At 35.2% G+C, this 14,572-nt stretch overlaps 1 protein-coding gene across 1 annotated transcript; it reads right to left on the bottom strand.

Annotated features, from left to right (window-relative positions):
* Positions 1–4,732: 4,732 nt before the first annotated feature.
* DDX20 (DEAD-box helicase 20) lies at positions 4,733–14,216 on the bottom strand. Its single transcript, XM_081947445.1, has 11 exons — positions 13,940–14,216; positions 12,296–12,390; positions 11,580–11,748; positions 10,867–10,981; positions 9,808–9,950; positions 9,029–9,167; positions 8,286–8,344; positions 7,554–7,636; positions 6,904–7,009; positions 6,713–6,814; positions 4,733–5,959 (listed from the first exon to the last, which is right to left on the bottom strand). Exons 1-11 carry the CDS (start codon positions 14,151–14,153, stop codon positions 4,887–4,889), a joined length of 2,298 nt encoding a protein of 765 aa, XP_081803571.1. The 5' UTR covers positions 14,154–14,216; the 3' UTR covers positions 4,733–4,886.
* Positions 14,217–14,572: the final 356 nt, after the last annotated feature.

Below are 14,572 nucleotides of genomic sequence, written 5' to 3'. Positions count from 1 at the left end.
GTGTTTTTGATGATTTAATTCTAGTATTATGAACATTACAGAAAAGCTCTTGGTCTTTTATCAAGATTATACATTATACAAACCTGTGCCTGCTTCTTCACAAATTGTATGAACTTGATTGAACTAATCTAGCTGTTTTTAATTCTGAGAACATCTTACATTCAAAATGATCTTATGGAGCCAGCTTTTAAATTTAGATTTAAAACTAGTGTTGAAAACATTGGGTAGTACATATCTAATAATTAACAATTGTTCAATGTTTGGCTTTTACTTTGTACCTTAATTAAAAATTTAAAAATATTCATATGCTAATAATTTATAACCTAGGGATATTCATTAAGGTGGGTGGACGGGTTCATCTGATCCCAAGTTGATCCTAAAGGACCAACTGGGGATGAGATTGCCCAGACAAAAAAATATCTCTCAACTCAACTCTCAAGAGTCAACTCTGACTCAATAGAACATAATCTATCAAGGATATTCAACAGAAGTGTTAAAGACAAACTTCAAAGTTCCAAAGGAAAAAAAGAAGAGCCTAACACAGGCAAAACTGAAATGTGTTGATTCTCACACTGCTAATGAATGAAGTATGAATTATTTCTAATTACTAAATAAAGATAAATTACTAAAGATAGGACTGGTACATATTTGTGCATTGTAAGTCATTTTTAAAACCAGACAGCATCATTTTGTAAAAGTAATTATAGGTTAATAGGGTAAAAAATATGCTTCTAGGTTAAAGATCTGTTGAAATGGCACTCCAGTTGATTATTAGCACAGCAGCCTTTGAAAATACCGTCATGCTAGATGAAATCAAGATATATTTGGTCCCCTATGGCAAAGTCAAGCATAAAGATAATGGAAATTGAACAGTAGGTCATACTTGTTGCAAGTTTCAGAGATTGCATTGATTTTTAATGAAACACTTTACCTGTGCTTCATTTTACTCTTTACATTTCAAGATGATTTTGAACAAACTTTAAGCAGTGGTCCGAGTTCTTTTTCTTATTTTCTGGGATTTTGGCAGTCAAATAAAATATAACATCACCGCTTTATGCTTTTTAAAATATTCTGTTACAATCTGGGCACCAATAATTTTTCTTAGCTTGATTATGTTGCTCATGTACAAAAGCAACTATGTGGAAAAATTATTATTCTGGGCTGTGCCATGTGGTCTGAAGATCAGAGGCATACCAATAGTTTGGTATGTTTAGAATTATCCACTTTAAAAAAAAACAGGAAACTCCAGATAAAGACTACAGTACTGGGAAAGATAAAAGGGAATTTAAAAATCCCCCATGCAAAACCTTGTCTGATGAGGGATGCAAAAACCTGAAAAATCTTTACCCATCATAAATATTACAATGAAATAGCAGGCTTCATTCTTGTGAACACAATGCTCAGTAAGTATGATACTCCATGCACATATATAAATCATGATGAAAGTTATTCATTTGAATGACATGATTACGTCTATATATGTAAAACAACACACAGCAGAAAATCAGGCCCTTGTACAAAGGAAAATCATATGAGTTCTAACATAACAACTAATGGTAGTGAGTAAAAGCATAGGAAGGAGAAGAGTATGTCTTGGATTCTACACCAGTTGATAAGCAATGAGACAAGATTCTCTAGGTACTAGAATTTATTTTTTGCACCTTTGAGTCAGCAATTACTCCTGGCAACTTCCTGGAATAATGCTTGCGATTTTCTTGGAAAGATTTCAGAAATGGATTACCATTGTCTGCTTCCTAGGGCTGAAAGAGTAATTGGCACAAGGTCATAAGGCAGCATTAGAATATAAGAGCCAGAATTTAAGACATCTACCCAACTCAGTTTCAATTATGAGGTGCTAGATAGATATAAAACAACTGAAACAAAGCAGAGAAATTAGTTTTGGAGCTAATTTGGTAATTTCACTTCTGATTGAAGTTTTTGCGTATGTGTAGGACAACACACACTAGAAAACACACTTATGTGCAATGTTGTTTCATCATTAATAGGATTTCGAAAATTAGGGCCCATGTAGCAGATTGACTAGATCTGCTAAAAGTTCACCCAATGAATTTGAATCACACATTATCTCACTTTCACTCAATGCATAGCTTCTTTAAAAGTAAAATTGGAGATATCAATACAAGTATTATATTGGCAAATAAGATAAAATAAATTAAATATATTAATGTATGGATGTTTTTTTTAAATATAGAAATTTATATTTCATGTGGTTTTCAGCAACAAAATGAACAGGACTACATATAGCAGAGTGTCAATGGCACCACCTATTGAACACTGTAATGAGAGGGATCTTAAATGTTTTATCGAAGACTAGATCATGCATAAAAGCTATTATCTGAAAAGAATGGTTTCTAAAATCCTTTAAATGGTTTAAGAACATTATAAAATCTAGACTAAACCTTTATATTTCCCTAGATATTAGAACTACTACCAACTTCCGCTCCTTCCGACAAAAACTTAAGACTCACCTGTTCCGAATAGCCGGCCTGGCCCACTTATAGTTCTACTCTTACCTCCTGGTGGATATTTTATTTTGGGATAGTTTTTAGGGTAAATGTTTTTATAATTTTTAAAATTTTAATCTAACCTAACTAAATTGTACAGTGAATCATTACTACCTCCTCCAGTCCTATATTTAATTTATTTATTTTGTATTTATACCATGTATATTTATTGTTCAATTATTTTAATATGACTGTACACCGCCCCGAGTCTCTTTTGAGAGAGGGGCGGTCTAGAAATTGAATAAAGTTAAGTTAGCCAACTAGGCTTTGTTCTGTTGCCCCTACTATTTTCTTATAAACATTTAATAATAGCAAATTGGGGAACTAAGGAGAAAAAACGGCATTCTGGTCTATGGAACTTTATGACCAATCAAAATATTTTTCAAATGATTTTTTTCCCCAGGATAGGAATATGTCTCAAACCCATCTTTCACACTTTTGGAAAAGCACAGTGATTGTATCTAAAAGGTTTGAAGAAAACTACAAAAAATAATGGTCGTTTAAGAGGCAGACATCCAAGAATAAGCATTTCAAATTTGAACTGTAACTATAAGTACAAAATTAATAAATACAGTAAAAAGGAAATGTGCAAACCCCGCCCCTCATTTTATCCCTTTCGAAGTCTTGATATTTGTCAGGTGCCCTACCAGGATGATCCTAACCTGAATTTGAATATTTCTATATAAAAGCATGATTAAAATTAATAACATTTTATCCAAATTCAACTCATCTAGCTTAATCAATGGTTTGGCTTTATCAATATAATCAAAAAGTTCATGAAAATCCACAAAGGCAGTAGTTTCCTATGGGCCTATTTTACACACGCATCTCATAAGTCAATACAAAATCATGATCAATTGTTGTAATTCCTGCTCCAAGCCCTGCCTGTTTCTCTGCAAGCTATTATTGATGACCCAGTTCTCTAATTTATTAGTCAGGTGTTTTGCATAAATTTTAGCTGTAATGTGAAATCAGACTAATCAATCTATAGTTTGCTTGGTGGATACAATCACCTCTTTCATATTTGGATCACTATGCTTGTATTCCAACCCTGGGAAAGTTGGCCATAGATTTTTATGTTATTAAAGAGTTTAGCCAAATAGACTTCCACTACTAGATAATATTGGCTTTTAATAAATCACCAGCAATATGGTGTTCTCCAGGGGCTCAATTTCTTTTAAGGAGAAGGGCTAGACTTGGTAGAGCATAGTGTCACACAAGTTTTAGATTAATTGGAGAATTAACCGGAGTCGGATGAGAAGCAAACAATCTACGATTCTCCAATTCCTCTTTGGAAGCTTCTAAGATGTTCTTATCTTTACCCATTTATCCCATTCCATCTATCCCATTCGGATTCTTTAGCCATTTAACCCATTCCAGAACAATGTTGTATCTTTAAAATGAAGTTATGATATATAGTTTTGATGCTTAGGAGGAAAATAATTATAGAAAAATGTAAACAATGTTGTAACCATTAAGAGGTTAATTATACTGATAAATGTTGCAAAAAATGGGAAGTCACTTATCTTTTCTTTGATTTCTGCATTTTTAACTATATTTTTTTGTTTATTCTAAGTATTAGTTCTAGTTAGATTTTATTATTTTCAGGATTGTAAGAGTTTAATTTTTAAAAAAGGTCTATGGCAATGAAGAGTGTGCCATAGAGTTGTATGATATCATGCCTTCTTGTACTTTAGTTTATATTCCCTTTGCTTCCTAAGCATTTCCATAATTACCCATGGGACACAATTATGTTTTGCTCTTTGCCAAATTCCTAATCATATAACATGCTGTTCTAAGTTACATGTCAAACCAGTGGCTGTTGTTGATAACTTGAACTTAATGAAGAGGTGTCCTGCCTTAATTCTTATGAGAATTGTACTTTATAAGATTCTGTCAGTGTAGCTTTACAATAAAGTACAATTAGCTCATCTGGTTCTGATTCTTCTCTGGTTTACCCCATGAGGCTGATGTCAATCTTGCAGGTCTGAAAATACAATTCTTCTCCACCCCCTTTTCCTTTACAGCTTGAGAAAATAGAGAGGCTCTCTTTCTAAGTCTCTTGGCTCCCCACTACCTAGTTGCACACTATGCTGTTTTTTCTCTGAATGTTCCCTTGGGCAGCATCTTTTTGCTCAGTCTCCCAAGGTCTTCTCCACATACCATTCCATAGATTGATTCTAATACAAAGACAACATGGCAATAGCTACTAACAAAATGACATTATTTCTTGTCCAGTTTATTAGCAAAATGGTTTGATTGAAATGTATACAAAATAAGACACATCAAATGAGTACACTTAAGATACCTAAACATAAAGTATAATTTAGGTATGACGAGAGACACATACTACTTTTAATATTACCGATCTTTCCTCAGCAATTCTTCCAGATAGATTGCATTAGCATGATATGCAGTCAGCATGTTTAATGGTCTCTGGTATTTTTGGTAGTATAAACGAGAAGCTTCAATATAATGCTTCCGCCATGCCCGGTAATATCCTCTCCAATATTCATCAGGAGTTAAATTCTCATTGTGAGGCAAAGAAGCACTTTTGCTTTGAGATGCTTCTTCTGTAAGTTCAGTTTTCATGAGATGAATGGACTGATAGTGATCACGCTTGATCTGTTTACTCTGTTTCACATTCCCTTTCATCTTCTTTTGGACCAGAAAAGTGTCTTGCTTCTGTTTAAGGGCAGGACTAAACTGCTGAGGATGCATCTGGTCATTTGACAGTATACTATTATTTGTTTGCTGCACATCTGAAGAGGTCTTGATACAGGATTGATTCTCTTGGCTACATATGGATGATTCAGAACTACAAGAAATGCTATCATCATCAGATTCCCCAGCCAATGTCCCAGTTGTTGCTTCCATGTACTTACTGGATTCCATTCCTATTAAATCTGAAGAATCTAACTCTTTATCTTGCCTTCTGGGATTTACGTAAGTTCTTATAATCTCTACATCTCTCTCCAATCCTTCCTTAATGAAATATTCATAATCCTCAATAAAATCAACCATGCTCCATAAGCAGACAGAATCCTGGTTCTTAAAAGAAGACAGGCAAGGGATTTTAGGAAGCATGTTCTTTAAACTTTCTTTGTCCACCTGTTCGTTATTGTGCACAGCAGTTTCACAATCAGATTCCTCTTGGTATTTTTCCAGTGGGATATTGTCATGTTTATTTCTATTCACTGTTGTTTTAGCATGCTCTGTTCTATTTTTAAGAAGCTTATGTTTTGGCTTGGCTACTGGACAGTTATCAGAAACAATCATCTCTGTACTAGCACTTTTTGTTGGGGGTTGCCTTGTCTCTTCTGGCCTTTTAGTTGGCAACAGACCTGTATGAGCAGATGCATTGGGATATGGGACAGCAGTGACTTCTACATGTCCTCCTTCAAAATGTTCCAGCAGCTCTGGTGGCAAAGTTTCTTCAAGGAAAAGAAAAACAAAATCAGCCATGGGTGACTGAATCAGTTGATAACATATCATAACTTCAATGTTTACATTATTTAAAATCTTATGTTTTTATTTTTCAGACTCCACTATATTAAAGTGAAAAAATCAGGATCTGGAAACACAAAACTTAAATGAAGCATGTTTTAAATACAAGACAAAGCAGACATGTTTTTAATTGTTACAAGTATTCATTTTAAAATGAGGAAAGATAAACAAAAGCATTACCAGAAACTAAATGATTGTACCTAGTGCTATAGAACAAGTACGATATCTCAAAGTGCAGGCTAATGAATTTGGATATCTTTTCTTCTGACATCCATAAAAAAATATTCTCCATCTTCCAGTAAGTGTAACCAACTGCTAAACATAACTTAGAATGTCTACCTTGTTTTAAACCATTTCCAAGCATACTTGTAGTAGATAAAGTGAACTGTTTCCTCAACACCAATACAAAATGTTCAAAGTGTTCATGATAAGGAATAATAAATATTCATTATTTAATTATTTGTAACATGTACTGAAGTGCATGTGACATGCATAACTCCAGTAATTCCTCCTTTAAAAAAAACCTTTCATTAAATATTAAGATTCTGAATAAGACTATGAATGCACAATTAAGTGTACACAATTACTGTCTAATGTGATCATCTCTGGAACACCATTTTCAAAGGCTTAAATTCAAAATACTTAAATTCATAAAATTATGATCATGTACAGGATCTTACCTGGTAAAGAAAGAAGCTGAAGATTACATTTTTGTGCAATTTTCATCATCATATTTTCTTCCTCTCCACGACAGCAGTATGTCACAGCTAATCCTAAAGTTCCTACAATAAAGCAGAGATTAAGATCAGTTGGACAAAACCGTTGGTCCATTTTGCTTCCACAAAACAGTAGAGTGGTAAAGAGTGTTTACCAAAGCGTCCAGCTCTACCAATCCGATGCATATATGTTTCCCAATCCAAAGGCACATCTAAGTTAACAACCAGATTCACCTTCTCGGCATCAATTCCACGGGAAGTCTGAAAGTAAAGAAAAAGCAAAGTGTTTGAGAGTAGAAGCTAAGCCAAGCAAATTAGAGAAGTTATCTTCTTAGACTTCTTTTCCCACATTGCAATGTCATAAAGTAAAAACAATGCAGATTCTTAATGGCTTGGGTCAAATGCAAGTGTTCCAATTCAAAAAGAGTTTCCTTAATATAACAGCCTACACTCTATAAAAGCATATGCTGAGGACAGCAGGCAGAATCCTGAAAAAATCAATTGTATTCAGAAATATTCAATTCAAATATTCAATGTTTTATAAATTAAATTAATATGTGTATTATAAAATAGAATTAAATCTAAAGTTGGTAATTGTATCTTTCTCTTGCTGAAAATCCTACAAAAATGGTATAATAAAATGCAAAAGAGATAAATAGCAAAGCTTCAGATAGCGAAATGTTTATATAATAGTTGTCTACTGTTAAAAACAATATGTTAGCTATGGTTAACATTTCTAGATCCCTTGAATTAGTCTTGTATGAAGTAATTTTATTAGCTATATAAAACGAATTAGGAAACTAACCAAATCTGTAGAAATTAACACTCTGCAATGAAACTGCTTCAGCTTAGCCATGGCATCAAGTCGCTGGTTCTGATTCATACTGCCTTGAAAAACAAAAATAAATAAGTAATGAAAACGAAAAGTGAAGGAAATACATGAACTCTACTAGCTGAATTCTTAAGAAAACTGGCTGACCTCAAACCTGAAGAAAACAGTAACATGTTAGTCATCAACAACTTTAAATAAATGCATACTTAACTGTCTGGCAAGAACTTTTTGGCAAGAATGCTGAGAGCAGAATTTAATGTATAACATTTAAAGTGTAACTTAGAAACAAATGTGGTAAGACTATATAAATTTGTTAGAAATTAGGGCCATGGTCACTTAGCTGGTTTTGTGCCTGAGATGGGACTAAAGCTGAGTCTCCCAGTTTCTAGCAATGATGCCTTAACCAGTAGATTTCTATTTCACAATGGAATTTCCAGTCACTGGGTTCAACACTTTCTACATGCTCAAATCTGCACCCATCTTAGGGACAGACATTCCAGAAATAGTGGGAAGAGCACAGGGCAAATGATATTACTACTGGAAAACTACATTAACAGTACAATATAATTCAATACCACTTAAAGATATACTGAGTTATATTTACTCAGGAGGAAAACTTACTGAATTTACATGCATGTACCTTTTAAAATAACAATTTTTATGTACACAATACTCAAAAAAATAACAACAAATCTACAAGCTTACCTGAAATACACTCAGCAGGAAAACCTTTGGACGACAATATATCAGCCAAGTGTTGAGCTCTTTAAGACAGAAAAATAAAACGTCAGAAAGAGACTTCTATATATACATGTATGTGTTGTTTCCTCTGTCGTAATAGTTTTCTTTTCCAGTTATTTAAACTGCCTTATATGTGGCAGAAACAAAGTGGCTACTTCCATAAAACCATATTGCTTTTTATGGAGATATAACACTGTGAAGATTTTTTCCTCTCATAGCTTATTCTGCTCTATTAGTAATAAATTCTTGATTTGTAAAAAAATATATCAAAAGGAGGTAGATTCTTAAAACAAAATGGACAGGGTTTTTTAAGAAAAGAATATTGACTCTTATGCAATGTGCTTAACTTTTAATGATCAAACATCTCAGTTCTATAAATTAATGGGCTCAGCGGTCTTAACTATATACTTGCTGGGGGTGTGGATGCTTTGAAAATGATTGGAAGGCATGGTTTCACCACACAATCTCTACCCTATGCTTATTGAGACAGGTCTGAAAAAATGTGGGTTGCTTTACTGAATAGGAGGAATACTGTGCATGGGGGAGGGCCAAAACACTTCCAAACTTTTTAAAGCAAAATCCTAATCCTTTTCTTTTACCTCAATATTATATGCATTTGACATGCATTTAATGTACATGACTACCAAGCCCCCCAAAATTTTCTTTGAACCTTTTCAGATTTAAAAACAAAACAAAATTCAGAATACCGGCTATGTAGATTTGAGAAAACCAAAGCCTGGTTGAACGGTATTTTCCTGAAGAGCTCCTGTAAATGCTCAGCCTTCTCCTCAAAGGTCTTATGGGGTAATGGGTAAGAATTCACAACTTTGTAGTACTGCTTCAATCCTAACCAAAACAGAATAGGCTTATATATCATATGGAAAATCAAAAATGCCTTGAGAAAGAAACATATTTAACAATTAATACATTTGCACCACAGTATGTGGTTATAGCCTGTTCGACCTGCTGCCATCTTTTCTTTTGGATCTTTGGCCTGCCACACTTTCTATTATTCTATTATGCATTTTCTATTGTGGAAAAATGGGAGGGGGGATTGTAAGGAGTTACATACTATGTAGCAATAACAAAATTCTTTCTAGAAAGCCAATGTCATCCTTTGTCTCTGCACCTCTGCACTTGACCGGAATTGGATGGGTGGAACTGCCAGCGTAGCAGTGGGAGATTGGACCATGTGATGGACTTGTGGATGTGGGGGCAAGATCTTGAACTTTCAACTAGGTGGGGGAAACCGGGAAGCTTTTAGATTTGGGCTTTCCCAGATGTGCCAATATGGCTCTTTTAATAAATTGGAACTTTGAGCAATATTTTGCCTTGGACTATGATTTACTTTTGTAAGGTATTTGGAACGCTGAGAGTTACTACATAAAACAGCTGAACAGAATATATAACCTATATGATGCACATTTAATCATAAATTCCATAAATACTGGATATCTGTACAAAAATAAATAAAAAACTCATTTACCAAGAAGACTTGGGTCAGTAGAATTCAGCTTCACAAAAGTGGGTTCCCTCATGTATTTAGTCAAAGTATTAGCTAAGGATTCAGGATAGGTGGCTGAAACTGCCAACATCTGCTTATTGGCTGGTAGAGAAGAATAAATCCAACTAAGATGTGGAAAAAAAGAAAACATTGTTCACAATAAATATGTTGAGGAAGGGGGGCGGGGGGCACGTGAATATGTATACATATTATTTCCAATTGCTTAAAATACCAATAAGCCATATTGTATGGATAATCCATACAATATGGATATTCATATGGATAATTATATGGATAGCCAGTGCAACAAACAAAAATTAAGATAATAGTAAACATAAAACAGCTTCACATTAGACACTATTATATGTGCTTCGCCAGTTCAAGTAAAGATCTTCAGAACAGAATATTAAAGTAGATCAGCAAGTACTAAGAAATGTTTTAAAAAAACAACTGAGGAATGACTCTAATGCACTTAAATTTTACCAGTCTTGGTAAGCAAGACAAAGACTGTCAAGATAATGTGCTTAGAGGTAGTATTGATAAAGGTGGTCATTCCTATTCTTAAACTTTGCCACCAGCTCGTTAGAAAGACATAACCCCAAGAATAAGTTATATAACATTATTTACATCATTGGCTACCTTTCTACAGGGTGCTACTATGTCCAGGAACTAAGAATATACCTAAATGTGAGATAAGAGGACTGTGAAGTAAAAGGCGAGTTTATTTGATAATGGCTTTCATATTGTGGAATATACTGACCCAAGAGATACATGGCTCTAATCCTTTTTGCATCTGAAAGGTCTTTATGTTTCTTCGTTAACTACACAGAATTATTTTTAGGCATTATTAAAATTATTTTTTTCAGTTTACAAATACTGAAAAATCAATAAAGAAATCCCTAGACTACAGAACTTCTGCATTTCCAGGATTGTATTCCCACATTTGTTCCAAGCCTATTCACAAATTTCTCAGACCATTATATTTATGCAAACCTTACACATTAAAAAAAGAAGAAATCATGTGTAACTAACTATACTTACTTTACTTGTTCCTGGAAGCTGCCTTCTTCCAGAAGCTTGTCTGCTTCATCAAGAATGAAAAGACGAATGCTGGATGTATTCAAATAGTCCAGATCTATAAGTTGTTTAATGCGACCTTGAAGAAAAAAAGCAGCAATAAGAAAAGAGGCACTATCATGTAAATCTATACAGATCAACGAAATACAGTATATATGTAGAAAGACCTTGTTTAACAACCACAAGTTGGACTAGCAGTGTTCATTAACTGCAACTGTGCTTATGATCTTACTTCAGCTTTTCTTTATAAACATGTGAAGGTTGTAAATGCAAGCATTGAGTTGCAAACGTAAAGTCAGTTGCTAAACAAGAACTAGCTGTACTGTCTCTAGAATAATGTCTACAATGTTTTTATTCACTCCTTCACTAGGCTTATATATAATTTTTTCACCAGATATTCAACACAACATATATTACATTCCTTTTCCAAGTTTTTCCCAAAATAATAATAGGACATGGGACAAGTGATGGCAACTTAACTAGCATAACAACCTTCCACTGTTAAAGAATGGAGTTGATCTTGTGTGCACTAGTCCAACACATTAGGTTACCCTAATTATTTTTTTAATCAAACTATTGTTTTCTAAAATATGTGAATATTATTTTTTTTATTTCATACAGTTATCCAGCACATGAAATAATGGGATTAAAACATCTCAGATACAATGTTTCCTTACCAGGTGAGCCTACAGCTATATGACACTTTTTAAGTCTCATTTTATCTTGATTTACAGGAGTTCCTCCAATGAAGACATGACATTCCAAACCTTCCATTTTGATCCCAATAGTTGTAATTACTGCATGTATCTGCACAGCAATCTCTCGGGTAGGTGCCAAGACTAGAATCTAAAACAAATATTAATTCTCTAATTAACAGTAAAAAATCAACTGAAATTCAAATTATCTACCCTTCTCAGACCAGCAAATAAATATAATTAAATACTTGGAAAAAATAAAATTAAAAGCAAAGTATCCTCCATATGGTGATTCCATGGATTTATCCACATAGCTTTCTTGGCAACAGATAAATTATTTAGCATTGTCTTCTTTTTAACATTTCTTCTACTTCCCAATTTAGCCAACTGTTCTAAAATTTTGGTCCATTTAGGTTTTTGAGATCATCCAAGAACTACTCACCCCAAACACAAACAACCTAGAATAATAATTCTCAAATTAGAAGAGATCAGATAATCAGTACCTGATTCAATTAACTGCACTTATATAGTCAGCTAGAAGCAGACTCAAATCAGGAATTTTAGATGACAAATACAGATAATATTACAAATATACTTCTAAACAGCAACATGCACAACAGCAATATCACTACAGCTGATTGCTATGTTTGCTTTTGACATGGATGTTCCTGTCTGAATTTAAACAGTATTGCCCTTACCTGAGTCACTGAGTTTTCCAAGATAAGGGAGTCAAGTGCAATAGTTGAAAACACACAGGTTTTACCTGTGCCTGACTTTGCTTGCACAATAAGGTCTAAAAGACAAAGAAAAATACATGTCAGAAAGCATCAATCTTTTGGAAGTCCGAACAAAAAGGTTACTGTATATAAATTAATACAGTTCTCCTTAATCATGATTTGAGGGTGGGGGTATATCTAAGATTCCTTGAAAGCTTAAACTGTACCAGTTTTCTTTGATAAGTCCAACTAATCTTTTTGTCACATACAAGTAGTCCTTGACTTAGAACCATTTGTGAACCATTCAAAGTGAAAACAGCAGTGAAAAAAGTGTTTTATGACTGTTTCATAACCATTTTTCACACTTACGACTATTGCAGCATCCCCATAGTCATGTGATCAAAAATCAGACAATTGGCAATTAGCATGTATTTAGATGGTTACAGTGTCCAGGAGTCACGTGATCACTTTTTGTGTCCCTCTGGTAAAATCAAAACCAGATGCACTTAACCCGTGTTACTAACTTAACAACTGCAGTAATTAACTTGGCAAGAAAGGTCATACAATGGGGCAAAACTCACTTAACTGTCTCGTATAACAATGGAAAGTTTGAGCTCAGTTGTGGTCGTAAGCCAAGGCCTACCTGTATCGCTAATGGCAGTGGAATCTCTGGAGCCCACCAGAGATATTACTTTCCCTTGATGGCATTTGGAAGTATAACACATAAGCAGAAACACAAGAAAACTGTTACACTGCATTAAATTCCAATCAGTTATCCTTAAAGTGATAGTCAAAGTCTATGGAGATTCTCAGTCATCCAGGTCGTGGTTGTCCCAAAAGTGCTTTTTTCAGAAGGCAACTGGACTTGTTTTTCTCTGAAGACGTTTCGCTTCTCATCCAAGAAGCTTTGTCAGCTCTGACTGGATAGTGGGGAATGGGTGGGGGTATAAATTTATATTTATATAAAATTATTTATAGAAATATTTATAATATATTTATATTTTGGACATGTGATGTGACACCCAGAAAAATATGGCATCCTTCACTTAATTCTCCAGGAAAAAATTGAAGGCAAATGAGGTCCAGGCAGAAGAACATCATGGTTTCAAAACCTAAGGGACTGGTTTGGACAAAACTCAGCACTTTTTCATGTGGCTGTTGACAAAAATAGGATTGCCAACATGATCGCTAACGGCCTATGACAGATATGGCACAAGAAGAATAAGAAAAAGAATATATATTTATAAATCCTTCAATGGAATGGAATGGACTTATAAATGTATATAAATATAAATATATATATATATATATCCTTCCATTCCCCACCATCCAGTCAGAGCTAAAGAAACTTCTTGGATGAGAAGCGAAACGTCTTCAAAGAAAAACAAGAAAGTCCAGTTGCCTCCTGAAAAAAATCACCTTTGGGTCAAAGTAATAGGCCTGCAAAAGGACGCACGGATCTCTTCTAAAACTTCTCACATTTCCCGAGTATTTTTCCATCACGCTAACGGACGGAAGGATACGGACCCACCACGCGCAGACTGACACCGCAGCACCTGAGTAGCCCGGGGCCTTCCCTCGCTACAGCCGTTTCTGTAGTCTCTCCCCAACCTCCCCTCACCTCACCTAAACCGCAACGGCCTAGCGGAATAGCTTTGAGCTGCACCGGAGAAGGCCTTAGGAAGCCTGCCGCCTTCAACCCTTCCAGAACCGGAGCTGAAAGAAGCAGCGACCCGAAATCTTCAGGCCCTTCACGGAGAAGGACATCCCGAGTACGCAGCCAGGACTCCGCCATCGAAGGAACCGAGTCTGCCGCATCCATCTTGGAACCGTCCAACATCACGCGAGAAATCAAGCCGGCGTTGGAAATAAAAAGACGCCAGTCGTCGCTAGGTTGCTATAGGACGCGCGAGCCGTCCAACATATCGCGAGAAATCAAGCCGGCGTTGGAAATAAAAAGACGCCAGTCGTCGCTAGGTTGCTATAGGACGCGCGAGCCGTCCAACATCTCGCGAGAAATCAAGCCGGCGTTGGAAATAAAAAGACGCCAGTCGTCGCTAGGTTGCTGTGTAGGACGCGCGCGCCGACCGAGCAGGAGAGATTAACGCGTTTCACTTGTTCATGTCTCAAAAGAGAAACTGAGCGAAACGCGGAGGTGGTTGGAAATGATTGGCCCACTCAAGGAGGATGAAACCATTAAGGGGGAAGGGAGGCGAAAGGGGTGGCGGAAAGAAAGAAAAGTCCGGTGTCTTTGAAAGT

The sequence above is a fragment of the Natrix helvetica genome, assembly GCF_964273705.1.
Source record: "Natrix helvetica genome assembly, chromosome: 3".
Lineage (NCBI taxonomy): Eukaryota > Metazoa > Chordata > Lepidosauria > Squamata > Natricidae > Natrix > Natrix helvetica.
This window is presented reverse-complemented; position numbering and strand designations above follow the sequence as displayed.

What these genes read in the sequence shown, in the direction of transcription:
- DDX20 (XM_081947445.1), bottom strand. Translation starts at nt 14,153, where the DNA reads ATGTTGGACGGTTCCAAGATGGATGCGGCAGACTCGGTTCCTTCGATG. An exon ending in TATAGCTGTAGGCTCACCTG is followed by an intron (nt 10,982 to 11,579) that starts GTAAGGAAACAT and finishes TTTTTCTTCAAG; the next exon opens with GTCGCATTAAACAACTTATA. An exon ending in TACTGACCCAAGTCTTCTTG is followed by an intron (nt 9,168 to 9,807) that starts GTAAATGAGTTT and finishes TGTTTTGGTTAG; the next exon opens with GATTGAAGCAGTACTACAAA.